The sequence below is a fragment of the Myiozetetes cayanensis genome, unplaced genomic scaffold (genome assembly GCF_022539395.1).
Source record: "Myiozetetes cayanensis isolate MyiCay16 unplaced genomic scaffold, myiCay2020 scf4, whole genome shotgun sequence".
In the NCBI taxonomy this organism is placed as follows: Eukaryota; Metazoa; Chordata; class Aves; order Passeriformes; family Tyrannidae; genus Myiozetetes; species Myiozetetes cayanensis.
Genome location: NW_026087631.1, coordinates 36,170,705 through 36,197,834, shown reverse-complemented (window position 1 = coordinate 36,197,834; position 27,130 = coordinate 36,170,705). Strand labels below are relative to the sequence as shown.

The 27,130-nt window shown below is 38.8% G+C and overlaps 1 protein-coding gene across 2 annotated transcripts in view; it reads left to right on the top strand.

Moving 5' to 3' along the window:
* The window catches only part of NTRK2 (neurotrophic receptor tyrosine kinase 2), a 203,105-nt gene extending 176,869 nt beyond the window's left edge, over window positions 1-26,236 (top strand). For both annotated transcript variants that reach the window (XM_050329716.1, XM_050329715.1), the window contains 2 exons: window positions 19,910-20,068; window positions 20,901-26,236. In XM_050329716.1, the coding sequence (XP_050185673.1) occupies window positions 19,910-20,068; window positions 20,901-21,086 (345 nt within the window). In that variant the 3' untranslated portion in view covers window positions 21,087-26,236. The remainder of the gene's footprint in view (window positions 1-19,909; window positions 20,069-20,900) is intronic.
* The last annotated feature ends 894 nt before the right edge of the window (window positions 26,237-27,130 follow it).

Here is a 27,130-nt window from a genome sequence, read left to right as displayed (position 1 = left end):
ACCCGTTCTACATTCTTTTAGTATAGCAGTTCCAGGAAAGCCTAGTCAATCTGGTGAATGAGGAACCAAGTGTCTGTGCTGCAGTTTGAACCTTCCGTGGTCAAATGTAATTTCTGATATGTTGCCGGGAACTTTTGTGTTTGCTTAAAATTATATGTGGAAGGAGTTAGCCAGGTGACCACATACACAACGAGTGGTGAGATTAAGAAGTCATATTTAAGAGTTCCCTCATTTGCTAAACACAATCTAGCAAATGTACAGCATCAAAAAGAGATTCTGTGGAAAAACAGTATTAGATCCTGTAATTAAAAATGTTTTCCATAATGCATATTTAGATTCCTAATAGTGCTGGAAGCTTTCACTCCAGAGCAAAAAAAAAAAAAAACAACACCTTTATACATCATATATGTGGTATAAAAATATTTATATAGAAATGATACAGTTGTAAACATGTGAGCAGTTGCAGTGATGAATTATATTCACAAATGCTTCTGCCTTTATCCATTACACATAAGTGTTGTTGCCTGCTCAGAAGCCCAACTTTGCAGAACTTCTTGTAAAATGCCAAAGATCTTCAAACATTTCATTATGTTTTAATTTAACATGCAAGAGGAATTTTATATTTGCCTTCCAACTGAAAAGTTTAACCCACTGATGTGAAATACACATGGTACATAAAAATAAGCAACAAAGTGCAAACTGGGCCCACCTTCAGAATTAGACATCTCATAGATACATGGGTCTCTCCATTTTGACCTAATCTTCTCTGACTAGGCAGATACTCTACTGACTTGCCCAAGCCAGCTCCATATTCATGTGCCTCTCCAGCCTTTGTAAGAAGTGACTGAGCCTGTTCTTAAATGTAAATCACATTTGCTTGTAAGCTATCTGCCCTATCTTTGGCCATTTTTGAGGGCATTTTCTTATGCTGTGCCAGAATCTATAATCTCAGGATGTGGGATATTAGGTTTATCCTTGACAGTTCCCATTACTATCTGTGCATGAACCAGTTCATGGATTTGTCTTATCTTTCTTTGCATCTGCTGGTACTGTCTGCATTCCTAGTTGTGGCAGCAAGTTCCAGAATTCTAGTACCCATTATGTAAAAAAGTGCTTTCATCTGTTCTGAATTTAGTTCCTACTAATTTTGTTGAGTATTCTTTTGTTACAATATTTCAGACTTCGTTAATAACAATTCTGAAGTTGTTCCTGATTGACCTCAATTTATCCATTACTTTAATGAGTTTGTAAGCCTCAACCTAAGTTTAGTTCTCCTATTCTGTGCCTCTCCGGTTACATTATATCCTCCTCAAGCTGTGAAGACCATAACTCCACACTAAAGCCAAGTAAGGGCCCATGGCTTTGTAATGTAGCAGAACTATACCCTGTGCCATGTCATTGGTACTTGTTCTAGTGATGCTCAATGTCTCGGATTTTTGTGGTAGGTGTCTCTCACTGAGCTGTTGGTGTTGGAGACGGCTCCAAAACCTCCTTCCCAATTTGTGGCTACCAGTGCAGAGTGTAAACATAGGTTACTAGTTATTACATCTGTTTATGCATTTAGCTAACTGCATTAAGCTCATCTGCTACCTGCTCTCTCAGTTTAAAAAGCCTCTTCAAGAACTTGGTATCACCCTGTCACTTGGACTAATTGACAATGTCTTCCCATTTTCTGGCCATTAAAGATGTTGAATGTAGCTGGTCCTAACACTGACCTCTGGGGACTCCGCTAGTGTTCCTCTCTGTCCTGAGAAGTCATCTTGAAGTGCTCCTGTCCACCTTTCTCCTTCTTGTCCTTTAACTAGCCTTCAGTCCATTAAAGGGCCTTTGCAGCAGTTTTTTGTTTTGTTTTGTTTTGTTTTGTTTTAATAATCTTTGATGTAGAGCCTTATCAAAGATGTTTTGAAAATCCACATATGCTGTATCACCTTTGTTCACATTCATCCTGTGGACCACCACTGGGCTGGTAGAGTGGGATTCCTTTTTACAGATGGTTTTGTTTCCCACTCTGCTCAGAAGGATACAGACAGACTGGTTTTGTCCATGCTGCTCTCACACATAGCTGCTCTTTTTAATGATGGTCTCTCACATAGCTGCTCTCACACATAGCTGCTCTTTTTAATGATGGTCATACACCTGCAGTGTCCCACCTGCACACTTTCAAATTCAGGTGAATGCCATTTGGTCCTGGTAATGTTAACCAGCTTCTCTATTTGCTGTAAAAATATTTTCCTTCCTGAAATCCTATAATAATTTCTGTTTCAAACCTTATTTTCTATTAAATAAAATCACTTTTAAGTTGCATTAAAGGGGTGGCTTACACAAATGCTGCAAACCCTGTAAAACAGTTTTCTCTTTTAGGTTAGGCATTCTTATATCTTGGAAACACTCCTACACTTCTTCAACTTTTAGGTACCAGTTTGTGCTGTAGTAGCAACTCACGTGTGACAGACCTAGCGTATTGAAATTTATAATGGGGCAGTCCTCTTCCTTTTCAAGTCAATGGCAAGATCAGGTGCAAGACAACATTAAGTGCCTGAAAGAAAAAATCCAAGCAGAAGTCTCCTTTTGCTAGTCTTAGCTAAAGATGAAATATATCTGTGGGAGGCCAGTTGAGTTGTCCTTTGTTGTCATGCCTAAGACCTGTCTCACCCAGCCTGTGCTGCAGCAGATCCCCCTTTTTCACAGGAATACCAAGTAGTATCTTTGTTGCGTGTCTGGAATACTTCACCTTCAAAACCCTGCAACGTTTCATGGGTTAGCAAGTTCCCACTTTTATCTGAAGTAAATGTTCAGTATTAAGCTGGTTGTTTAAATGGTTGGGACAGAGAAGGAGAGCTGAAACATTTGTTATGTCCCTTGCATGAATGAGTCTGCCTGGGATATAAACAGTTCCATCTAGTCTCCAGAAAAGTGCTGACCCAGTGAGGTTTTCTTTTTCCCTGTTTTGTTTGTTTTTGGGAGCACGCCAGTTTTATTGACCTTCTGAGGGCTCCCTTCATGAATAAATCATAGCATAGGGAGTTTTGCTTAGAAAAAAGAGATGCAAGGACATTCTCCATTGCTGGCCTGAAAGCTTACAAGGAGACTGGGTGCAAGTGACAGTGTATTTCAAAGGCTAAAATTGGGTGCTAACGCAGACTGAAGTGTACACTCATCTTACCCTCATTAAATGGCCAGTGATCCTCAAGAGGCAGAACTGAGAACAAAAGTGCAATTCCCACAGCCACGCAGCCTGAAGCGGGGACCAGAATGCTCTTGGACACAGAGCTGGAGCTGAACTAGGTGCCAGCCCAGGAAAGGCATCAACGCATACAGACAGTGGTACAAATACTTCATTTTCATGCAACTCCAGTCCAGTGGCTGGCCAGGGAAAGGGAGGCAGGACTGAAAGGCTGGGCACAGGATCACAGCCTTATTGCCTAGACAGCAGCTTGTCTTCTGGCAGCTTGTGCTTGAGGCCCCCTCAAACCTTTTGCTCACTGAAATCAGCACTTTTTCTGGCTACAAACAGCCTTTTGAGATGTGTGAGTCATATTTGGGATTGTCAAAACCCCTTTGATGGCATGGTATTAGGGGTATTTGATCCAGACAGTAAGTGGATAGGAGAGAGGGGCAGAAAGACACTTGAAACATTCAGAAGAAAAACATGGGTAACAGAGAGTTTACCTCTTTTTCCCGTAAATGTCTGATTTCTTATGCCCAGTGTACATTCACCTTGTGCAATGTCTTGGCAGAACAGCCCAGACCTGTTCCTCCCACAGTCAACTTTACACCTTCCCACTCCTCCACCTTTACACCCCCTCCAGCATCCCGTTCTTTGAGCTTCACCACTGGAATCCTCTCCCAAGGCTGGTGCTGCAAGTTCAGGGTTTTTGAAGGCTCGGTTTCCATGGCAGCCGGGCTCTCCTGCTCCCAGACAGCAGCTTAGGAGGAGAAGGGAAGGAGAGCAAGAGAAAGTCATTAAATGTGCCAATTAGTATGCAGGGCCAGGCTGCAGTGGCAGCAGTAGGGGTTCCTGGGCTGCACGGCAACCAGGGGAAGATGGCTGCAGCAGGCGGGACCTGAAGGGCAGAATAACACACCGTACACCTACTCGCTCTCCTACACATGAGCTCTCCAGTATCATTCACACCCCACAAGCTAAATGGGGTCTGAAAACCCCATTTAGGCAAATCCCCTAACTTCCTGCTTGGCACGAACATGGACAAAAATTATGCATTCTGAAATTTGTGCATTTGATGACCAGCCAGGTACCATGGTGACATTCAGCTGGAGAACTGCAGAGAGGAGAAGAAGAAGTGAAGTCAGATTAAGATTCGATATTTTCTCTGCTGTTTCTTAGCTTGTAGCACATGGCAAAATTCAATTTATGGAAAAGATGCAGCTTGAAGACCAGGGTGTATTTTCATGGGAACAGAGAACAGGGCTCTGCTAGATTGTGGTTTTGATGCCAAGCAGCATGCTGCCCCCTCCTGTTGGAGCACCCAGTTTCTGTCAGATGCAGTATTTTTCTTAAATTCTTGGCCTAGTCCAAAGGTTTTTTTAAAAAAAATTCTCCATTCTCTTGAATAGTTGCAACATTTTGTCCTGGGTTGACAATATTTCAGTGAGAGCTGTCTGTATTTTATGCAGATGCACAGGAACTGTAAATTTTCTGTAATGTTTCTGAATAGGCAATGCAATGTGACAGTGTGCTGTGGTTTAACCCCAGCTGGCAACTAATTACCATGCAGACCCATGCTCACTCCCCATCTCTGGTGGGATGGAAGGGAGAATCAGAAAGAAGGAAAACTTATGGGTTGAGATAAGATCAGTTTAATCATTGACATAAAGTAGAATTTTAATAAATATTTTGTTTAACATTTATATTATTAGAGAGAGGAATAAAACCTAAGGAAAAAGAGAGATGCACAGTACAATTGCTCAGCACCAATGTCAGCTCATCCATGAGCAGTGATTGGTGGCTTCCAGCCATCTGCCCCAAGTTTATATACCAAGCATGATGTTGTACGGTATGGAATGTCTGTTTGGCCAGTTTGGATCAGTTGTCTGGCCGCAGTCCCTCACGGTTTCTTGTGCACCTGCTGGCTGGCAGAGCATGGGAAACTGGAAAGTCATTGACTCAGGGTAAGTGCTACTTGGCAACAACTAAAAATCAATGTGTTATCAACATTCTCAAATCCAAAACAGAGCACTGTACTAGCTAGTAAGAAGAAAATTAACTATATCACAGCTGAAAGCAGGACAGAGTCAGAGACTGTTAGATGGATTAAATCTGTTGTGATACAGTCATGCTAAAATATTTCATGTCTAGAAGGAGAGCATTCTGAGTACCTTAATAAGGCATTGACTGGTGGTATTCCAGACTTCAATTTTCTTTTAACAACTGATGACTACTTTCTCCCATCATTTCACTTTCCATGGAAAGAATCTGTCTAGAGAAATTCCAGAAGGATTTGCCTATTAGTTAATCATGTTGTTGTTGCTTGCTGTTGTTTAGGCTGTAAAATAACCCATTCTCTTCCCAATATGTGTTTGGTCCTTATAGTATATTGTAATGCTTTACCTGGGATCCAGTTGTTTTAAGACATGTTTTATTGATCTAATGTGAAGCTTTGGTATTTTGGGTTTTGTCCTGTGAATCTCTGTAAAACGTATCTTTCCTCAGTGCAGATCTTGAGTATAGAGCAGTTTTGCACAGGGGAGGAATTCCTCCTGGAAGTGATAATGGAAATTAGAGACCAGTGATACTGCATTGAGCAACTCCTCATGCCCCTGCCAACCTCTCACTATGCCAAACTGCCCAGGGCTTGAAACACTCTGGGAATCCCCTGAATGTTGCATTGCCACGTATTCAAGGAAGTGCCACTGTCTGCAGGAAGCTGCCCTCCAAAATCATGATATTCCCTTCTAGCTTCTAGCCCTCCAGCAGCAGCCACTGCTGAGATTTTTCTTAATAGACCTCTATAGGTCTTTGCTTCATTTCAGAACCCATTTAGAAGATGCACAATACCAAAAAGCATACAGTAGAATGTGTGACCTAAACTGAGTATCAGTCACATTTTCTTTTTAATTATCTGAGTACACTTTGTGTTAAGTTTCCATTCAAACGGAAGTATTTCAGGAGCATCTGGCTGCTTTGTTTTGCTGGGAAACACCAACATTTTTATTTTTGAAATTTCTTGCTCAAAACTGTGCTCAAATTTTACCTGATACAGAATCAAAGGCATTTCAAAACATCAGTAATTCTCAAAAAGAGAAGCACTTATTTTTCTGACCACAGTGGTTTTCTTGAATGGAATAATAAGGGAACTGTAAGTAGCCTAGGTAGAAGTTCATTTAAATTTAGATTAGTTTTGATTTATTGTGAAAGAGAAGTTTCAGGAGAGACATTCTCAGTTCAGAAGTACAAGGGGAACTTTCCTATTGCCTTGTTGACTCCTTATTCTGCTTATCCCGTTCTCTCATTCTCCTACTTCTGATTCTTCTGAACCACAATGTATTAGCATGATAGTCAAAAGTTGTTGTGATTCTTCTGTTAGTCAGTCCTTAGACTAATGTAACCATCTCTGCCTTTACAAAGATTAATTCTTCTCTCTACTTCTTTGTATTGGCAATACAGAACAAAAAGATTTAGGCTCAGTTGCACATCGACTGCTTCTGGATACCATGGCACAGTGTAAAAATAATGTTCATTATTTCAGAATACTAAAGATGGTTGAATTCTAGAACCAGCATCCCACCTCATGCTTATAGATGAAGTCCTAGCTTTCATTTAAATTAGGGCATTTTTCTCTTTCTTTGCATACATAATGCTATTATTATCATAATTACTATTAATGGTGATAATATAGTGTTATCATAAAAGAATAATTTTTAAATACATTTAAATCTTGAAAATAAAAATCATAAGAATATTTTCCCACTATATATTATATAATTAATTAAATTAATTATTCAGACATGAATTGGTGGAAAATACGTTGTTGTGATTGGCATCCATCTCAGTGCTAATAATCAGCAGAAGGTGCATAGCATTGCTTCCCTTGCTCTCCACCTGGGAGCATCATGAGCAACTGGCATGGCATGCCCTTGGCGTGGTCCCACAGAGATTTAATTTTACCTGTGGTGCGAAATCATGACAACAGAATGCAAGACTTGGACACAAATAATAAAGGTATTTACAAGTGCCTTACTTGGCACTTGTGTATTTTAGCTCAGGCTTCTCAGAGAACTAGGACATGGATAGTAATGGAAAAGGCTCGTTGGCCCAGTGTTACATATTTCAGAAGAGATTCCCGGTTCAAATGCTCAATAATCAAAATCTGTACTTCTGCTGCAAGACAGAATGTAAATGCATTAACTGTTTTGGAGGGAACAACAATTACATTTGTTACTATGGTTGCAGACATAACCTATAGAAATTTGGGGCCAGTCTGTGTGGTGTGGTTCTTTCCCCAAACCTCTCCCTGAGTTTCACCTAGAGAAAGCTCAGGGGCTTGCCCTGACTCCATGACTCAGTGGAAAGCCCTATTTCTGATAGTGACAGCTGAAAAGTATAGTTTCATCAGGGCTTTTTGACAACTGCTCACAACCTGTGAAATCCCCCGGGAGCCAATGGAAGTTGCCTTGCCTACTGCCAGTAAGGGCCCATGGGTCTGGCAAGGCAGTGCATAGATGTATCTATGTTCTCTTACAGAAGGTAGCAGTTCTGCCTTTATTCCCTCTTTAGTTCCTTATCCATCTCTCACAGGCGAAAAGCAAGTGAGCAATTACACTGCAGTTTTGTGTCCTCCATGATGGAGAGGTGAAATTATAGTTATTATTGTTTTGCTGAGTATTATATTTTCAGCATTATTCATTCTGAATAATTGCATTCCTTTTCCTGAAGTAGAAAAGAGCTGAGGCTTCTTGTAACTTGGCAGTGTTCTGATCATAGGATGCAGGAGGCTCTTAATGTTACTGGGTATTTACTGAAATAACTGAAAGGCACATGTAGGATTAGAGCTGCAAGAGTCTTCCCAGGCTTCAGCCCATCTGTGAGAGGACCAACTGCAATAAGAGCGCTATGTGGACCATAGTGCTCACTGATGACTGCTTGTGTGCTCGCTTACTGGAGATGCTTTGCAATAGAAAGCAGGCTGGATGGTCATACATTCTTGTGTGTCCTGGTTTATTGTTGTGACCATTTTGCATTTTCCTCATCTGCTTTTCACCCTCTGTGCTTTTCCCATACCTACTCCTTCTTTTCTCTTCTATTGATATTCATCTTGATTCATTTCCCTATTTGCCAGGGTGAGGGCGTCATGTTGTTGCTTCATTTAGTAGATGCTTTTCCATTAAAGTGCTCCTGCTGAGCTAAAAGAGGCCCTTATTTGAGCAAGTGCATCAGAGGGAGTAAACCATATTAGATTCATTTAACAAGGAACATTCTCCCTGCTTTCTGTAGAGCCAAGACAGTCTTGGAGAAAATAACTTCCTTTTGCTGTTATTGTGTCCTCCGGCCACAGGAGGACATGGACTCTGGACAGCGCTCTGACCTTAAAGAGCAAGAATTTGGGTTGCATTTTTTTCAGGAATTGTCATACTTAATTCCTATCTGATAGAATCACATTCTATATTGGCTCGCATATGATATTCATTGTTATCTCTTCAAAACAGGCAAAGAAATTACGTGGAGCACTGTTTCTGCCTTTCAAATGGCTAACTTCCACCTGACTGTTTCCACAGCTCAACAGCTCTCACAGAAGACTGGAACTATCTTTTGTTTCCCACCAAAGATGACATACTGACCATAACAGTGAGATCTCAGTACAATCTAGGCATCTTTATCAAATACACTGCAGTGCATTTATTATCATACTATAAATGTGTGTGTATATATATATATATATATACACACACAGTAACATGTCAAAATTAAGTGGCATATCCTTTGTGATGGAGTCTTCATGAATCTTGAATAATCCAGTTCCTTCACTACTTAGTTCAAGGTTCTCAGCAACAGAGCACCCAGACACTCATACAGCAGTGACTATGTAAAATGTTCAAAAGAATTGAAAAGCAAATTAAAACAGATAAATACACAGTTCAGCAACTTGGAGGAAATTAATCTACAATGACAGTATTCACATGCAATTGCCATACTAGCAAGGCAGCCTCCTTTGACAGTGTTACCTAGTCAGTGATAAGCTCACTGCTAAAATTAATATGTCATAAAATAAACACTCATTTAGGATGTTGTGGAAGGCTGGAGTAATCATACAGTATGGTCTTGCACAATATGGTGGGTTTTCAAACTCAAAATCATTATGATAAGAAGAAGATTCTTTCAGGGAGAACTTAGTGTTGCATCTGGTCTTCATTAAGAAAAATCTCTTAGGTCTAGTGCTTTGAAGGAGAACTGCTATCTAGCAAAGAGAAAAGGAAAATAAAATGAGGCTGTAGCCAAGGCATGAGGTCAAGGCTAATGAGAACCTCAGATGGATATAAGATGCAGAGACATTTTCCATAGAAATAACCCCAGAGGTCAGGATGTAGGGTTAGGTGAAGATGGTGGCCTAATACACAGAAAGAATAAATAGATTTGCCTGGCAAGAAAGCAAAGAAAATTATATACTAAGGCCTGAAGCACATAATATTTTAAGAAGAACTGAGTGCATGTAATAATACTCTGTGTGGATCGTCCTAAACATGCCCAAAGAGTATTATAAAGTCGCATGACTTCAAAAGGAAATGCAGGCTTTATGGAACAATATTTCAAAAGTTTTCAGCTGAAGCAGATGAAAAATATTCTGAAGTACAAAGATTCACAAACAGTGTTAGAGCTTTATTAACCCACTATGATATAAAAAAGTAACACTGCAGCTGCTGTGGAGAACCCATTTGTAATTTTTTACAAGTGTCTAGAAAAAGTGTTATCATTATCCGTGACATGTACTGCAAGCGTGTGTAGGAGCTTTGTGTAGATTGGGACTTCATTGATCTAGGCATTATATAAGCATAGATCAAAATACTAGGGCCAGCCTAACTGAAATATGACTTAGTTTAGTACCAGATTTCTCAACAATTGATTTGGGAAACCTATCCCAAAGTATTCTTGAACTGTCCAAAAAACTGAGACTATAGACAATCTGAGAAATCCCCCCCAAAATTTGAAATATGTTATATTAACTGCATGGGACATTAATTTCCCACTTGGCATATTTTGACTGTCTCCAGGACCTCTTTAGTCTTGGCACCTCTGGAGTCTGGGAATACTGTGTGTAAGATTTATATTGAAGATCATACAGTTGACTCTCAGTTCCAACAACTGAGCTCTCAAAAAATTAAATTACTTGTCCAAACTACTTTAGTGTAAAGCTGTAGCCCGTTTTTGTTTAAAAAATGGGTTCTAACCTTTGAGGTCTCAGTTTTACTGCAGATCCTACTTTTATTTAAGCAGTGTAACTAAAATTATGATTATGTATCTATTTTGAATTAATTATGGAAGTGCAGAAAGTAGAGGACTCCACGTTTGATAGGATTCTTATTTATCCAGAGAGGAGGGTGACCCTGCACGACTTTAGTGTTGCATGGTTATGGTGAGGATTAGCTTCCTTACTAGGAAAAGGTGGAAGATTTTCCAGATTTTCAAGAGATCCCTTGGGGCACTGCACAATGTGAGGGAAAAACAGGGAGAGTAGTTGTAGTTGTGGGTTTCCCATCCATCTCTTCTTTGTTCACATGCTACTACTGGCATTTGGTAAAGAATGTGAGGAGTACTTGCACAATCCGTGGTATGGAAATTCATGTATGTTAAATCTCCAGAGAGCCCTTACCTGAAATACAGGAGTGCTGGTGCAGACCTGAATCCTTTCAAAGATCACTCTGATCTTCCTCTGTTCCCCAGGATCACCTAGTAATAAGAAATTCCAGCAGGCTTTGTCAGAAAACCAAACTTTACCCTCATCACATGCCATTAGGGAATGGATACACCCAGGGAAATTTGAGGGTCATTTCTTACTAGATTAACACCTTCTGCCAATGCTTACATGTCAGGGTTATCCGGCCTTGTTTTACAGGCAGAAGGTAAGATGCTACAGCACCACAGGCACAATTTATACACTTGGGCTCTTGTATCCAAGAGCAACATTTTAAGCATGGCTTGAGGAATAATTCAATATATGAATATAATAATAATATAGGATTTTGCAAGCACCATAGGAATGAGAAATATTTTTTTCCTCCCCAGTAATAGTAGTTACTGGTATTTTTAATGATCATATTGCGTGTTGTTTGATGGATGCCTCATTTCAGAGCAAATGCCTGTTTCAACTCATAGCATGATGTTGTGACACAAATAAGGAGACAAAAACTGGAATTAATGGAGGGAAAACAACAGAGAATTTTTTCTGTTCTATTTTAGTGAAACTTTTCTCTTGTGTTTTCCAGTTTATGTAAACAAATTATGGCCCAGAGAAAGTGTGAAGCAGAAAACATCATCAAGGCTGCAGAAGAGAAGGAAAATGAGCTCAAGGACCTTGTCAGTGCTTTGTTTATTAGCATCTGGGGGAAAAGGGGAGAAACTGTCTTAAAAAATTCAAATAACTGGAACATCTGAGACATTTCAACTAAAAATTGTGGTGCTCCCATGTGGTGTACATTATAAAAGCACGTTTGTGACTCACAAGGGAGAAGAAAAGCTACAAACCAAGCTCTGTTGCTCTCCTCTTCCCCTGTGACGTAATTTGACATGATGGATAGAGCCAGACATGCTACATTAACCGACAGTAAATAAGAAAAAAATGTGGGTTTCAGTAAAGTATGGGGGAAAGTTATGATCTTTAGCACCTGAGAAATAGCTTTCAGACTATTAGGAATAGATATTTCCCAGTGAAGACAAACTGCCTTGTGTGGTGTGGTATTGGGCTTTTAGAGTCTACGCTCAAGTGACTGCTACTTGTTGATATTGACTGTACTGTTCAGCTAGCATCTCATCACATTACACCTTAAACAGCCATCTAAAAATCAAAAGAAGGTAGGATTTCAACTATGATACAGACTTGTAGAGGCCAGTTTTTTCCAGTGCAAGGTTATTTTGTAAAATCTTCTTGGCACCTGTAGCCCAGACTACTTGTGATTATTATAAAAGTGGAATTTTATATATTGTAAGCCACTTTGAAAATCAGAAAGGCAGTAGCTGCAATTCATTAATATTGCACTTCAGAATTCTTTGCTGACTTGCTCTTGACTTGGATAGATTAGATGATCATCCTGGAGTCTGTGAGGATTTTGATGTAAGTCATTCCAACTGCTTGTCTACTGGTACTTGATACCTCTCTTCCTCTGCTGGTACCACCAGCAGACACTCAGGTGTGGCTAACAGTGGTAAGGTACAAGTGATACAGTGACAACTTTTCGTAAGGACTTCAAAAACACAGGACTTCACATGAGCTAAATATTCGGAGATGCAGGTTGTGCCACTGGAGTGATCAGTAACTACATCCTGTGGCATAACTTGATATGGCAAATAGGGAGAATACAACACGTTTTAAAAATGCGAGACCATCTGATTCATCATGCCAAATCTTCTCTGGCTCACAGTAATCTCATCTCCCTGCTTTTTCACTAAGTTCTTGAATCCCATCTTCAGAAATTAATCTAGATGTACAGTGAATTCACTGAAATACACTGTTCAAAGTGCCTTTCCTTTTGTTTTGCCACAGCATATCTCCCTTTCTTTTACCTTAAATTGTTGTTTATTATTTAATCTGGAAAATTTTATCATTTTGAAGTAAAATAAATTATTATTTTAAAGGAATAGACTTTTTTTTTTTCATTTATACACACTTTGTCCTGGGACACCAAAGAGCTGTAATCCATTACTTTTCAGTGCTGCAGATATCTCTCAGTTAACTTTCCTTCTCTCCTTCTGTCTGATAAGAGACGTTTCTTTCAATCAGAGATGTGAATCCTGTCACCTTCATTGTAGCACTCATCTGATCTTACCTCCAGGGCACTTCATCTTCCTTTCTTGGAAGAGTAAATGGCCTGTAGTGCAATAACTACTACAGTTTATCAATTATCCTGTATGTTTGACTGGCTCAAACTGATGCTGTGTTATGTAAAACGTAACATTAGGCACTGTTTCTACATCCATTCAGCATAGGATTTTAAAATCTTTGGAGGATGCAGAATTTTAAGATGCACTAGTTCATTCACCTATTTTGATTCTATGTGATATCTCCCCTTTATTCCAACCTCTTGCCAGAATCCTCTCTAGCTCTCCATAAGCATTGCTGAGAGGTTTACTAAGGATTACATATTGTAATGTGTGGCCCATCTGTACAGGAATATAGGAATAACTTCTCCAAAAAGACTCTTCTAGTCTGGGGTCCTGTCACTGTGAGAAGCCAGTGCCTGTGGAATTATATGGAAACAGGTTAAGCATAAATTAATATTTCCCTCAAGTGCTCTGTTAGCCTCCAGCATTCTGCAACTCAGGAGCTTCCTGGGCTAGAGATGATATCTTCATGTTTGTCAGTCCTTGTCATGTTTTATCCTCCATCAGTTTGTTTAATCACTTTTTGATCACTGATAATCTTTGAGGATTGACAGTACCAATGGCAGTGAGTTCCACACAGAACTGTATATTATGTGACAGGGTGCCTCTTTTTGTTATTTATGAGCTGCCATTTACAAATTTTATTTGGTATCTTCTGGTTCTTGTGTTATGTGGATGTCTAAGTGACTGATCTTTCTTCATCTTCTACATACTGCTTGTGATTTCATAGAGGCTAATGAATTTTATCTCCATGACACAAAATTAATATACAATATTGAACTGATGTTGTGCAATTGAAGAGAGAATTTACAGTGTAATAAATGTTGTTCTAGACAATGTTTCACTTTCCTGAAAAAAACACTGGTAGAATTAATTAAGAACTTTGGACATAAGTCCTTTTTAAATACGATGAACTAAAGCAGGGTTAAAAGTGAAAAGGAAAGGACATATTTTTAGCTATTGGCTAACAATCTCCCTTATTTTATAATTCAGTAACCTCGTGTGTTGGAGTGGTATGGCTTATTATGATTGTGAATATATTGCTTTTCTGCAAGTAGACATGCAGGACTGAGATTTTAAGAGAAGACATTGACTTTGTCTGCAAGGCCAGGGCATGAAAGAAATGAAAATAGCAATTATTGATTTTTTTTTTTTCTTGTGCTGAGAGAAACATTTGCCAGCTTTTATGAGGGGGAAAGAGCAGATGTTTAGCGAGAGAGGAGAGGTTTTCAGTTTTAGCAATAAGACATGATAATTTTTGCAGAGAACATTTCTTTGCAGTTATATCATCCTGAGGTGGGGAAAGAAGTCAGAAGACCAAAATATAAATAGTGAAAAGTACCTTAAAATGCCATTATCTTGCAAGTGTACTGAATGCTTTTTTTAAGAGGGGGTGAAAACTGATTGAAAAGGTACAGCTTGGTTCCAGTTTGACAAAATTATCTAGTTGTGTTAAAGAGATTGAGTATATACTTGTCACATGACTTTTAATTGAAACATATGCTGAACTGCTTTGCTGCTTTCAAGTCTACCATCCTGAATTGCAAAAGGTCTATGAACAGCAGGGCTCTGAGGAGATGCACAAGTCAAGCCAGACAGGACATTCATTTGGTTGTTTTCTGTAAAAGAGCACCTCCATTTGCTAACAAACATCAGACAACAAGGCCTTGGATTCCCATGGCAGCTGGGCAGTAGCAGTTGGAGGAGTGACCATGGCAGGTAGAGACAGGTGTATTTTTAATTGGCAGAAAGTGAACAAACTTTAACAAACTCTAAAATTGAAGCCCTGCTTCAAGACTAAGACACAGTCCTTCTGTAACAACCCTAGAAGCTGAATGATTGCAAATACATCAAAACAGTGCTCAAGGCCGGCTTCTCTGGCACCTTACAAAGACCTAAATTCATTAAAAAGGTGGTTGCTGAAAGTGGTGACAAGTGGAATGACATTGTATTGTTGAGAGTGCAACATTTCATATGTGGCGCCATGGGGTGGTTTTTCCTTAGAAGAGTTTCTTTGGTGAACATCATAGTTCACTGACCTGGCACAGCAGTCTCCTTCCTGTGGATTGTTTACACACTGCCGAGTCTAATTCACCAGGCTTTATGGTTTAGATTCTAGACCAATTTTACCAGTAAAAGCAGCTAGTGAACATAATACAAGGCTATCGCTGGGCTAGGGTGTACTTGCTTTCATAGACTGACATTTGGAAATAACTACTTAAATCTGTACTTCTGTTGAAGTACAATTCTAAATAAAAATGATGTATGGTATTATGTGGTATTATGGTAATAATGCAGCTGCTTTCAGGTAAGCATCAAGAAAATCTACCCCAACTTGTATACATAAAGTGGTCATTTTTACAGCTACAGTATGGATTTTAAAGTGATAGCATATTAAGTAAAAACTTTAATGCTTTTAATCCTGTCATAACCTTAGCTAGACTGAATATAAAGGTGTTATTTACCTATAAGTGTAGTATGCTTAGCACACAACCATTTGAAATTTATGTGTATCAAGCAGCGCTGCAATTACAGTGTGCATAGCAAGGACTTTATACTGCAGAATGCTGCTGATATCTGAGAGCTGTATAATAACTTGTAATAACCTTTAAACTTTGGTCAGTGCAGTCATGTTTTTATTCATTGGTGCTTCTTGGAAAACCCCTTGTAGCCTTGCTGAGAATATGGCAACAACAGCAAAAAGGCATCCCACCTCTCTTCACTGCAGTTATGGCACAACCCTGGGTGCTTGGACTCATCAGATAAAGATAAAAGAAGCTACCAACAGACTGGCAGTTTGTTCTGCCAGTTGTGTCAAGTTCCAGGCTTCAGTTCAGAAAGCTCTGAAGTATGTGCTTCCTTTTAAACATACACTAGCACAGCCCTTAATGCTTTTCTTAGTTGAGTGTTGACTCAGTAATGACTGATTTTTAATAGAGAAGGACATGTGCATTAAGAAGTACCTTTGGCCCTTATGTGTGCTCTTGATGGGACTGAACTAAAATGGAAGGTGCTCTTAGACCACAGGTAGATTCACAGCCTGCCACAGGTAATGTTCAGTGTTGCACGGGTATCCTGTTTTGTTGCAATGCCATCTGTCAAGAAGAGCACCCTGTGTAATACTTTTGTTGATACTTTGAAAGGCAATAAATTCTATCTTCAAAGACATGCTGAGATGTTGGAAGTAACTTTGACTAAAATGATTGATGCTACCAATGATAAAGATGGAGAGACCTCAGGACTTCTCTGTCCTGCTCAAGTCCTCTGTCCAGTGAAGTCCCCTGCCTTTGGGAACAGAAATGGGTACCAGTCCAGGGAAGATGGTGTGGGAAGAAAACCAAAGAGCCCTTGGCTTGTACTTCTCTGTATTCTCGATATTAACACAGTCTTGCTGTGACTGCGGAGAGACAGCTCAGTGTGTTATGTTACAGATCAGTTCATCACAGAGCCATTATTTGGTGGCAGTTTATCATCATCGCTCTAGAACTGTGTTGTTCGTTTTCCTGAATGCCTTCAGAAACTCAGCAGAGAGTCCTACCAAAAATACACAGTGGATCTGTAGTGAGGAACCATGGGAAGATTTGGAGAGTGCTTGGGGTTTTTTTAATTGTCTTTTCAAAATCTCTTGATTTAAGGTATGACAAATAAGAAAAAATAGAGACACATATTTTATTGTCTATAGCTTTCATTAATTTTTAAAGGAATGAGTCAAAGAAATTGATGAACAGAACCAATAGCAGAGGTTATATGATGAGCAGATCTAAGAGCCATTTTAATAATTGATGAGACCAAAAGGTTCTCATCACTAACCATCTTTTAATGGCATTTGCCCTTTGTCTGGGTATATGTGACTGCATGTTTCTAAGGGACTAACTTTTCTGACTTTCTAATGAAAAGTGGTGGTTTGAAAGTGTTTTGTTGCCATGTCAGTTTAGGTTATGATAAGGTGGAAAACTGAATGTTTGTTTGCATGTCAGCATGTTTGTGTATTCAAACTCTCCACATCATTGAGGGACATCTCAGTCAAAGTTGATGAAAAATACTGAAGCACAGGAGCCTTACAGCCACTCTGTCTGCCAAAGAAATAAACAATAACACAGACAAAAAAGGGCCAAATTGAGAAAAGTATCTAAAAATGTGTATCTGTTCTCTGCCTATGAAGTGCATAGGAACTGGGTCCCTTTTTCAACGGCTCTGAAGCCTGTGCACAGCAACCTGAATTGAATCGGAAGCAAATCCACAATGTAGCCAGGAACTGAAATCAGGAGCCTCGCCTTTCATTTAGCAACCTATCAAAAAATGCTCCTCCATCACTCATATGACATCTCATGTGGAGGGAGAACAGCCTAGATCAAGGGAAACCAGTTGGTATAATCTTTTTGGATTTCAGTAAAGCTTTCAATACTGTCTCTGACAGGATCCTTCCAGACAAAATGTCCAGCACACAGCTGGATAAACACATCATGTGGTGGGTGAACAGTTGGCTCACGGGTCAAGCACAGAGGGTAACAGTGAATGGGGTAACATCAGACTGGTGACCTGTCACCAGTGGGGTTCCACAGGATTCCATCTTGGGCCCTGTGCTCTTCAACATCTTCCTAAATTACTTGGACGCAGAATTGGAAAGGATAGTAAACAAGGTTTCAGATGACACAAAACTGGGAGGAGCTTTTGACTCCCTCAAAGGCAGGGAGGCCCTGTAGAGGGACCTCAACAAATTAGAGGACTGGGCAATCACCAACCAGATGGAAAGTTGGATTCTGCACCTGGGATGGGGAAACCCTGGATGTACCTACAGACAGGGATCCTGGTCGATGGCAAGATGAATATGAGTCAGCAGTGCCCCGGCAGCCAGGAGGGTCAACACTGGGGGACATCAGGCAAAGCACCGCCAGCCAGTTGACGGAGGGGATTGTCCCGCTCTGCTCTGCACTGATGTGACCTCACCACATCAGTGAGTGTGTGTGCAGTTTTGGGCACCACAATGTAAGAAAGATATTAAGCTCTTAGAGAGCCTCCAAAGGAGGACAATGAAGATGGTGAAGGGCCTTGAGGGGAAGCCATATGAAGAGCGGCTGAGGTGACTTGGTGTGTTCAACCTGGAGAAGAGGAGACTGAGGGGAGACCTCACTGCAGTTACAACTTCCTTGTGAGGCGAAGAAGAGGGGCAGGCACTGATCTCTTCTTTGTGGTGACCAGGGACAGGACCTGAGGGAGTGGCCTGTCAGAGGAGATTTAGTTTGGATATTAGAAAAAGATTCTCTACCCAGAGGGTGGCTGGGCACTGGAACAGGCTCCCCATGGAAGTGGTCATAGCACCAAGCCTGTCTGAGTTCAAGAAGTCTTTGGATGATACTCTTGGGCACATGGTGTGACTCTTGGGAATGGTCCTGTACAGGGCTAAGGGTTGGACTCACTGATCCTTGTGTGTCCCTTCGAACTCAGTGTATTCTGTGATTCTATGAAGTCTATGAAAATTTTAGCATGACTTTCTGGTTCCATGAAGTCGGTAGTAAGCATGGACTTGTGGCCATGCACAGGACAGAGTTGAGCTCTCACAGCTGCATTCAGTATGCTGTGCTAACACTGAATTATTGACAAATAACTGGAAATGGATGTTCTGTGTGATTTAAAAAAAATGGGAACCCTGACTGAACTTCCATTGTGTTTTCCTTCCATTTGCTATTTCAACATGAGAACAAGGAGGGCATTATTTACACAACAAATGTCCCACAAGGAGAAATAATATTTTGAATTGACAGAATTCTGAAAGTGCAAATATGGTTTCATAAATAAATACATTTTCAGTAAGGAAAGTGAGTTAATCAAAGTTAGATGTCCTTGAAAAAGCTTTCTTTTTTTTTTTTTTTTTAATCTTCCTTGGAAATAGTCTCAGCTGTCATGATGCAAAAGTAATTAGCATACCTGTATATCTATATCACAATATCTCATCAGTTACACTATTTTAAAAGAACTTGAATAGATTTCTTTAGTGATGTGACCCAGTCAGAATGGTACATAGCAGGAACAATAAACTTTTATAGGAGCTGGAAATAAACAATTTTTTAAAATTTACATTCAGTTTAGAAAACCTAAGTTTAAGGACATATAGCATTCTGTGGAAAATCAAAAATGTTCTCAAAGCTTTCATAAAAGCCTTCATTCGGTGAAGGTCCTGGTGAAGGTCATGTTGAATCAACATGACTTGATTTTGGGTAGAGTTCATGTCTTACACATTGTTTATTATCAAGGCAGTATATCCAAAGAACTACTTAAAAAAAACAAAAAAGCTGTATTGTACTGGGGAGTTGATGAGGAACAAAGTAATTTGATACATTAACTGTGCAGTTATCAACATAAAATAGATTGCTTTATTCAGTCAAAATTAAGATATTAAACCATGCAAATCCAGTCCTACCATGTCATGCAGTGACATCACTGTTTTCCTGGATTTCAGTCAATGTCACTGAGTTTTTAGGAGAATCATGCAGTGTAAATTCCACTTAATGAATCTTTTTTAGTTTCTTGAGTTTAAAATGGAGAATAAAACTGGTCTAATTTAAAATAGGTTGGTATTGTAATATAGAGCTTCCTGTTCCTTGGGTAGGATGTGCCAAGTAAACATTAAAGATCAGTTGGAACTTCAGAAACGTCTTTTGAGCTTTTGAGAAACCGATTGTGGTAATACTTGTTGCTGGGAGAGAGGAGTTTGGACCATGAATCCCCAGTTCTTTAAAGCTCCTTGAAGGGAATGTTACCATATGGGGAGAAAACATGGGTCCTCCTTATTTAGTGTCTTGACACTTTCTTGGGAGGCTCTGGTGAAGCTGCTTCTGACTCTTTCATTTGTTTTTTTTTCAGGTTGGGGGTCACACCATGTTACCCATTCGTTGGATGCCTCCAGAGAGTATAATGTACAGGAAATTCACCACAGAAAGTGATGTCTGGAGCCTGGGTGTTGTATTATGGGAAATCTTTACTTACGGCAAACAGCCATGGTATCAGCTCTCAAACAATGAGGTGTGTGTAATACATTCTCAGACTGCATTAGGAAAGCTGTCATGGTAACTGTTGGTGTTGCTTCTCTGGACAAGGGACATCAACAAATTCGTTTAGTAAAGGCAGACACTGTAACCAGGTATTTGTTGTATTGTCATGAACCATGTGGTTGGATTTCTTCCTTTTCACCCTTTTCTCTCCTGAGTGTCCAAGTAGAACTAGAATAGTTGGAATTAGGTTTTTCATTTGTATAGGATAGAGTCTGATCTGGGTATTGAGAAAGGCATGAAAAGGATGTGAGGCAATGAAAAGAACCTTAGCTATCTCCTGAACAGTTGCATCATATATGGTATTGTTGCAGAGCCATTGTCCATAATCATTCTTGAGTAGATTGAAGCAATCTAGATATCTGTTGATTTCCAGGCAGTGGAAAGTAATCTCTTTCCAGAGATTAGCTGTGATGATACTCATAAGTTTAAAGAGGGAGGGAGAGAAGGAGAGGCATTGATGCTCTGTGTGAGCAGGTTGAAAATTTAGCCTCCTTCTGAGATGAGATGAGATGAGATGAGGTTGATAGATGGATACAGAGAGAAGGTATGGGATTAATTCTTAGCTATCATTCCCTTATGTGCGAAAGGGATAACATGGGTGAACTAAATCTGGGAAAAGTTATTGCTCCTTGACCACGTGCATTACAGTTAATTTTTCAGATCACGTAGTGCTGCTCATGCATCTACCTAGAAATGCAGCCCCTGACAGAGTAGGCTGTATGACCACCACCAGTGAGGCTGCTGTAGTGATTAAAGTTAACTCTTGCATGGATGAACTCCACGTGATTTGTGATTTCTTGTAGGTGATTGAGTGCATCACTCAGGGCCGAGTCCTGCAGCGACCTCGCACATGCCCAAAGGAAGTGTATGACTTGATGCTGGGCTGTTGGCAACGGGAGCCTCACATGAGGCTCAACATCAAAGAAATCCATTCCCTCCTTCAGAACTTGGCCAAGGCATCTCCAGTCTACTTGGATATTTTAGGCTAAAGTCTCCTAGCATTTCTTCTTCTGGGCTGCAGGAATGAATGTGTTCAACTGCCGCTGAACTCCATTAAAATGTGTTCCTAACTTTGACAGTATTAATGACAAAGTTGCGGAGAAGCTTTCAAAGGGCAAGCAATGTGCACTTCTCCATCTGTAGACACAGTATTGACTTTTTAGACATTACTGAGATGTATCTTCTCTCTCTCTCAGTTTCTATCTTTTTTTTTCCTTCTCTCCTGTCTTTCTAATCAATTTAGCTTCTGCATTATTGTAACTCTGCATAGACAAAGGCCTTAAAAACCTGATCTGTTATATCAGCAGACTCTTCAGTTTGCCCACCACAACTAACAATGCCTTGTTGTATTCATGCCTTTGATGTGGATGAAAAAAAGGGATAAATATATTTGACTAAAACTTTGTGATTTCTGCAGTACAGCTACTGGGAGTTTCTATGGATTCACCTCATTTTTTTTGCTTTGGCCTGTGGGTAGAAAAAGAAGACTGGTGTTCTCTACTGAAGAATGTTCTTTGCAGAGGTAAAGCCGGATGGAAAGAAGACATTCTTGTATGATATACTGTCTGGAGGAACTTGAGAATAAGGTGGCATCCAATGCTACAAGAAAACACTGAAATTATTTGATGGAAGGCAAGAGGATACCCAGCAATTTCCTTGAAGAGTCTTTTTGAGGACTGAAAGGATTGTTTAAGGAGGTGCTTTGCCAGCACCATTCATTGCCAGAATCAAGTAAAATGAAAAAAAGATGCTGCCTGCACTGCACACAATTGTGTTACAACACGATAAACTAAACACATGCCCTTATTTTGTCTTCTGCTAAGATAATGTCATACCACTGGTGTAAAAATGTTCTTCAGGTAGTCTTTTTTAGTAAAGACTGAAGCTAGACTTAGTGATATACAGTATTAATTTCATGATCACATGCTGAAGCTAAGGATTTTGATAAGATAGGATGAGCTATAGATGCTGGGGCAGATGTATCTTATACTGTGCTTGTCCAGCAGCGTATTCCTTCCTTCCTTAATCCCTTTATTTTTTTTAACCGTGCAATTAAAACTGCATGGTCTTTGTCAATTAATGCCCTTTGTGCAGAAATGATCACTCATCTTGTAGCACACCCTAGTAGGCATAGCAAACTCATTACGATATTTCATTAGTAGGGGCTAATGGTGGACATTAGCCATGTTAAAATGCCTTTACAATGTTACAGATACTATAGGCTGATATAACATAAATAATCTAAAGCATGGAGATCACTGGTTATGTTTGAGACATAGCAGGGGATAAAGATCTCTAGAAAAAAACAAATTACTCTGTGGTTATGGCTTGCTATTCAGAGTGCAAATATTCTGAGCTCAGCGCCATGTTTGTATTGGTACTATTGCTGTCATAACCAACATCTACACTTTCTTAAATGATTTATTTTTGTTTGGATTGGCATTGTATATGTACAACATTTGCATGGCCACTGTGTTGATGACAGCTGCATGGGCATACTTGTTGTTTTTCAAACTAGAAGTTGACAATTTGAAATTTAGAGTTAGGATTATTTTTAATATAAATTCTTACAAATGAAAACCTACCTTACCTATTCCTCAAAACTTTTGCCTCCCTCTGTGAGGGGGCGTTATTGCAAAAAAGTGATCTTTCTTTCCATTTTCTCTTTTTATTATTTCCTATTGATATGAGCCAGATCAAAATAGTTCATCTTCGTGTTGGGGATATTTTATTTAATAAATTAAGCATTTTATTTTTGTAAGTGTTCCCATAGCACATTTAATATATAATTTGCTTGCATGTATTATTTATTGAGGCACTTTAAGTTTTTTCTTCAGAAGCTTTTAGAGCTAGCTTATAAAGATTCTGAACATTTTCAGAAGAAAACAGTTCACTGGACACTGATGAAGTTTTACCCTTCTCAATGTCATTGAAAAGGCAGCATTACAAATAAACATGACAGTGTAACTATAAAGCCATACTCAGTATTTCTTTAATAAACTAGATGTTATTTCTTAACACTACTGAACTGGAAACACATAAAAAGCCAGAGGAAGATTCCTACAAAATGGGCCTTAAGATTTTATCTAGACTGTCTTGGAAGTTCTCACAGAAAACTAGATAAAGACTGAGCACCCACTGAAACCCATTCTCTTGAGAATATGAATGTTGTGTTTTAAAGGAATTTGAAAATTATTTTCAAAATAACAGTGGTGGAAAAGAAAGATACCAGAGTCCTCTCTTACTGTGCAGTGGGAGGAGGATGCAGGTGGTGGAGGGGGCTGCTAAGTTTCTACCTGCGTATTCTGTCTTAGTTTCTTATGAGCTGAAGAAAAAGGCATCTGAGATGATGCTTCCACTGGAAAACAGGCTCCAGCCCAAAAGCAAGCATGTGTGTTTTGCAAGCACTGAAAGAATGTATACCAAAAATAACCACAAAACCCTGAAAATGTACTTAGTGGTATCTTCTTTTTGATTTACTAGTGAGAATTTTAGAATCATTTCAGAGAATAAATAGTATTAAAAAGCATTGTGCAATAACATAACAGTATGTTAAACTCCTAAAGGACCAAATGTTCTACAGAGCCACAAGTATGGTTAACCTTGACCTATATCCTTAATGTTCTTGATAGTGCATAAAATGTATAATCACAGTAAAAAGCTATAAACTGTAGCTATACATAGTTTGCGTTTGTTCATGAAAAGGTGGGTAAATGTAGCAGAATGAGCAGAGAAGAGGAAGAAATATGTTCAAATCTTAATGAAGGGTGAGTATATGTGCATATTCATCATGCTTGCACTGTCAGGTAAATCGTGTACACAGTAAATAGGACAATCAGGCTCATTTAAAAAGTCTTTCTGGACTGTGCTATGAACTGATCATATATAAAATATATATAATATATCTGTGTTTCATATGGCATATATATATACACACACATAGCATATACATGTATGCCTATGTCTGTTGTATTTTATTTATATATGTGCAGACATGCATGCACATTATGTATGGGCTGTGTGTATATGTATAAATTTACATACACCTATGTTATTACAAATTATGATTAGAGTGCTATTAATAAATTGATAAAGTCTGCTGAGTAACCAAATTTTTTTCTTTTGATATTTCTTTTTCTGTGTTTGTAAGATTCAACTTTTTAACTGGTGAGCAGCAGAGGCAGTGCTAGAATGCCTGAGATCCAACAGTGAGCACTTTTCTTCCCCAGATGATTGCATAAAAATGTTTCTTCCATTCCCATCTCACTTGTTGATTTCTCACAGTGAAACAAGCAGATAAGCTTCCAAGCTCAGAAAACAAAGTTTTTTTTACTGTCATTTCTGGGTTTGTGCTACTGTTGTTTTATTTCCTAGAATAACAGTGCAGCTCCATTAGCATGTTATAGTTGTCTGCAGTAACAACATTCCACGAATAAGCTGGACTATTCAAACTGCAGCATGACTTGTAGAAGAAGAACACCAACATTCAGGATCAATAGCAGTAGCATTCAGCGCACTCTGTCCTTCACTCTCAATAGATTCACAGAACTTAGAAGTGGCCATGGAGAACAGATAATAGTAAAGCAACAGCACCCTGATGCCTGATGGACTGTACCCTCTTTAAAAGGACTGTATTCATTTTGACCTGTAAAACAATATATCTGTATATTGTCTACAGTTTAATAAGTAGCTTCCTATTTTTTTCTTTCCTTTTTGTCCTTTCTTGTTATTTCTTTATCACTTTCTTTACTTCTTTCTCTTTTTCTGACCTTCCTTTTCTCCTTCTTTCCTTCTTTTATATTTTCCTTTCTCTCTTTCCCTCTCTTTCTCTCACTGCACCCTCTCCACCTTTATAAGAGATTGTGGTTAATATAGACTTCTACAAACACTTTAAAAAGAAATTAAATAACCCAATAAAATTATTAGATCACTGGGTGACTAAGGTATAATGCATATATATAAGAACAAGTCCATGTTTGGGTTGCTGCAGCCTGTAACTGAATTTCAAATACTGCTATAAAACATGAGGGAGAGGAATGGGGAGGGACTGGGAATCAAGGTCAGGATTTCTAGGTTTTAATAGCACAGGAATTTGTATTTTCTTGTTATGAGGGCTGGGATGAACCACTGCTGCTTTGAATAAAAGGTCCTTTAGAGCCTTAGTTTAAACACCTTTATTTTTGTGGTGTGGGAGGATGTGCTACATTCATCACAAATGTGAAGTAAAAAAAAAAAAAAGAACTATGTGTTGCAGGGAAAACACTGTGAAATTCACAAAGGTAATGAAGTGACTATTCTGCCATCTTTTTAACATATGTCTCAGGAGAAGAAATGGGAAATGATGGGTGTGTTATTTTTCCGTCTATGCATTCTGGACAAGGTCTGTGGGGATTTTTTGTTTGCTTGTACAAGGTTCTGAGTGATAACCGGCTGATGTTTTATAAACAGTGAATACTTCAAGCAAGGATTATAGAAGCTGCTAGTAGTGAGGCCATTGTTTGGAATATGTGAGAAAACAGAGAATAAATCAAATCTTTTCAGAGGCCTAATTCTTGCAGCTTATATGTATCTTTCTGTAACTTAAAGAAAAGCAGCTAAGAATGTTTTATATACAAATAATTTAATTCAACATTGATGTTTAATTGAATCACCAATAGAGAGAGAATCAATTAATTATGAAATATTTGTCCCAGCCCTGCTCTCCACCTATACTTTATGTATATATATTTCTAGATATCGCTCTCTTTGTCACTTAAAGAGGAAGATACCTACATACAAATATAAAACTCTATATTGTCACCAGACTGTGACCTGGTGTGTAGAGCTATCTTTCTCCTTTATTTTTTTCCTTTTTTTTATTTAATGTGATGTCTCCGTGGAAATATTTAGTGGTTCTTGTTTTGCAGTTTGTTACAAGTAGTCATTGCTTTAAAACTTTCATTGCATCTTGGCTGATTTCAAAGTGATGCCTAGGTATCAGTGTTAAAAGTTTTGTTTGTGAATCATGTGATCAGCTTCTCTCAACATGACATGAAAAGTCTCTTGTATTACAGTGTATTTAATAAAAATTATGTCTTACAATAAACAGTGTCATCCAAAAGAAAGATAAAATAGTTACTTTAAAACACTAAAAATTTCATTAAGTGTTGTGTGCTATTTTCTGTTGTTTGAATGGCTTGTTTACCTCCATTCTTTTTTAAAAGGATGAGATTAAGGAAGAGTTTGGTATGTTTATAAAGGTGGCGTGTTTGCCCTCTAAAACTCTAAAGGAGAAAAAATGTTGCTGAACTCATAATTCATGAAGGAGGAGACCCGCAGTAATAGGGCATTTGGAAAACAAGAACTAAAAAAAATGAGACTGACATCAGATTGACACTTTTTTTTAAGTCCCTGTTTTCCAAATGAAGATCCTATTTGAATGCTTATTCATTTGGGCAGCTCCCAGTTTGTCTTCTAGCAGAAACAGGCCTTCAGGTATTTTCTGACTCTTTCCTAAAAGTGTCTCTCAAACCACAGCCTCATTGAAGATGTAGTTCTTTTTAACTCATGTCAGTCTAGAATAAATATATTCTGAACAAATATAGTATTAAATTCAAGTCCTTAAAGAACATAATTAGGATTCATAACATGGAGTGTTTAGACATCTGTAGGAAAGTTCAACAACTTGATTAAAGATCCCTCCACAAGCTGTTGATCTAAACCAAGTCCTTCAAGGTCAGAATAAAACAATGTAAGAGCCACTTTATGAATGCATGAGCCACTTTATGAATGCATGTGCTTCCTTCTTTCAAGAGACCTCTCCAGGATAGATGAGCTGGCTTTAAGTACTTGAAAAGTCAAAGGAAAATAATCCACTGAGAAGAGGCCTCAGCATAAAATCTGTTCAAAACTGAAAATATGGTTGGATCACACTAAAAAATATTTGTTGGCATTCATATTCATGGAGGGACTTGGAAATGCCTTATCTTTTTCATGGTACCTTTCTGGACTTTGATAGGTTGTTGCCATCCCAAAATGAAACACCTTGCTGCAG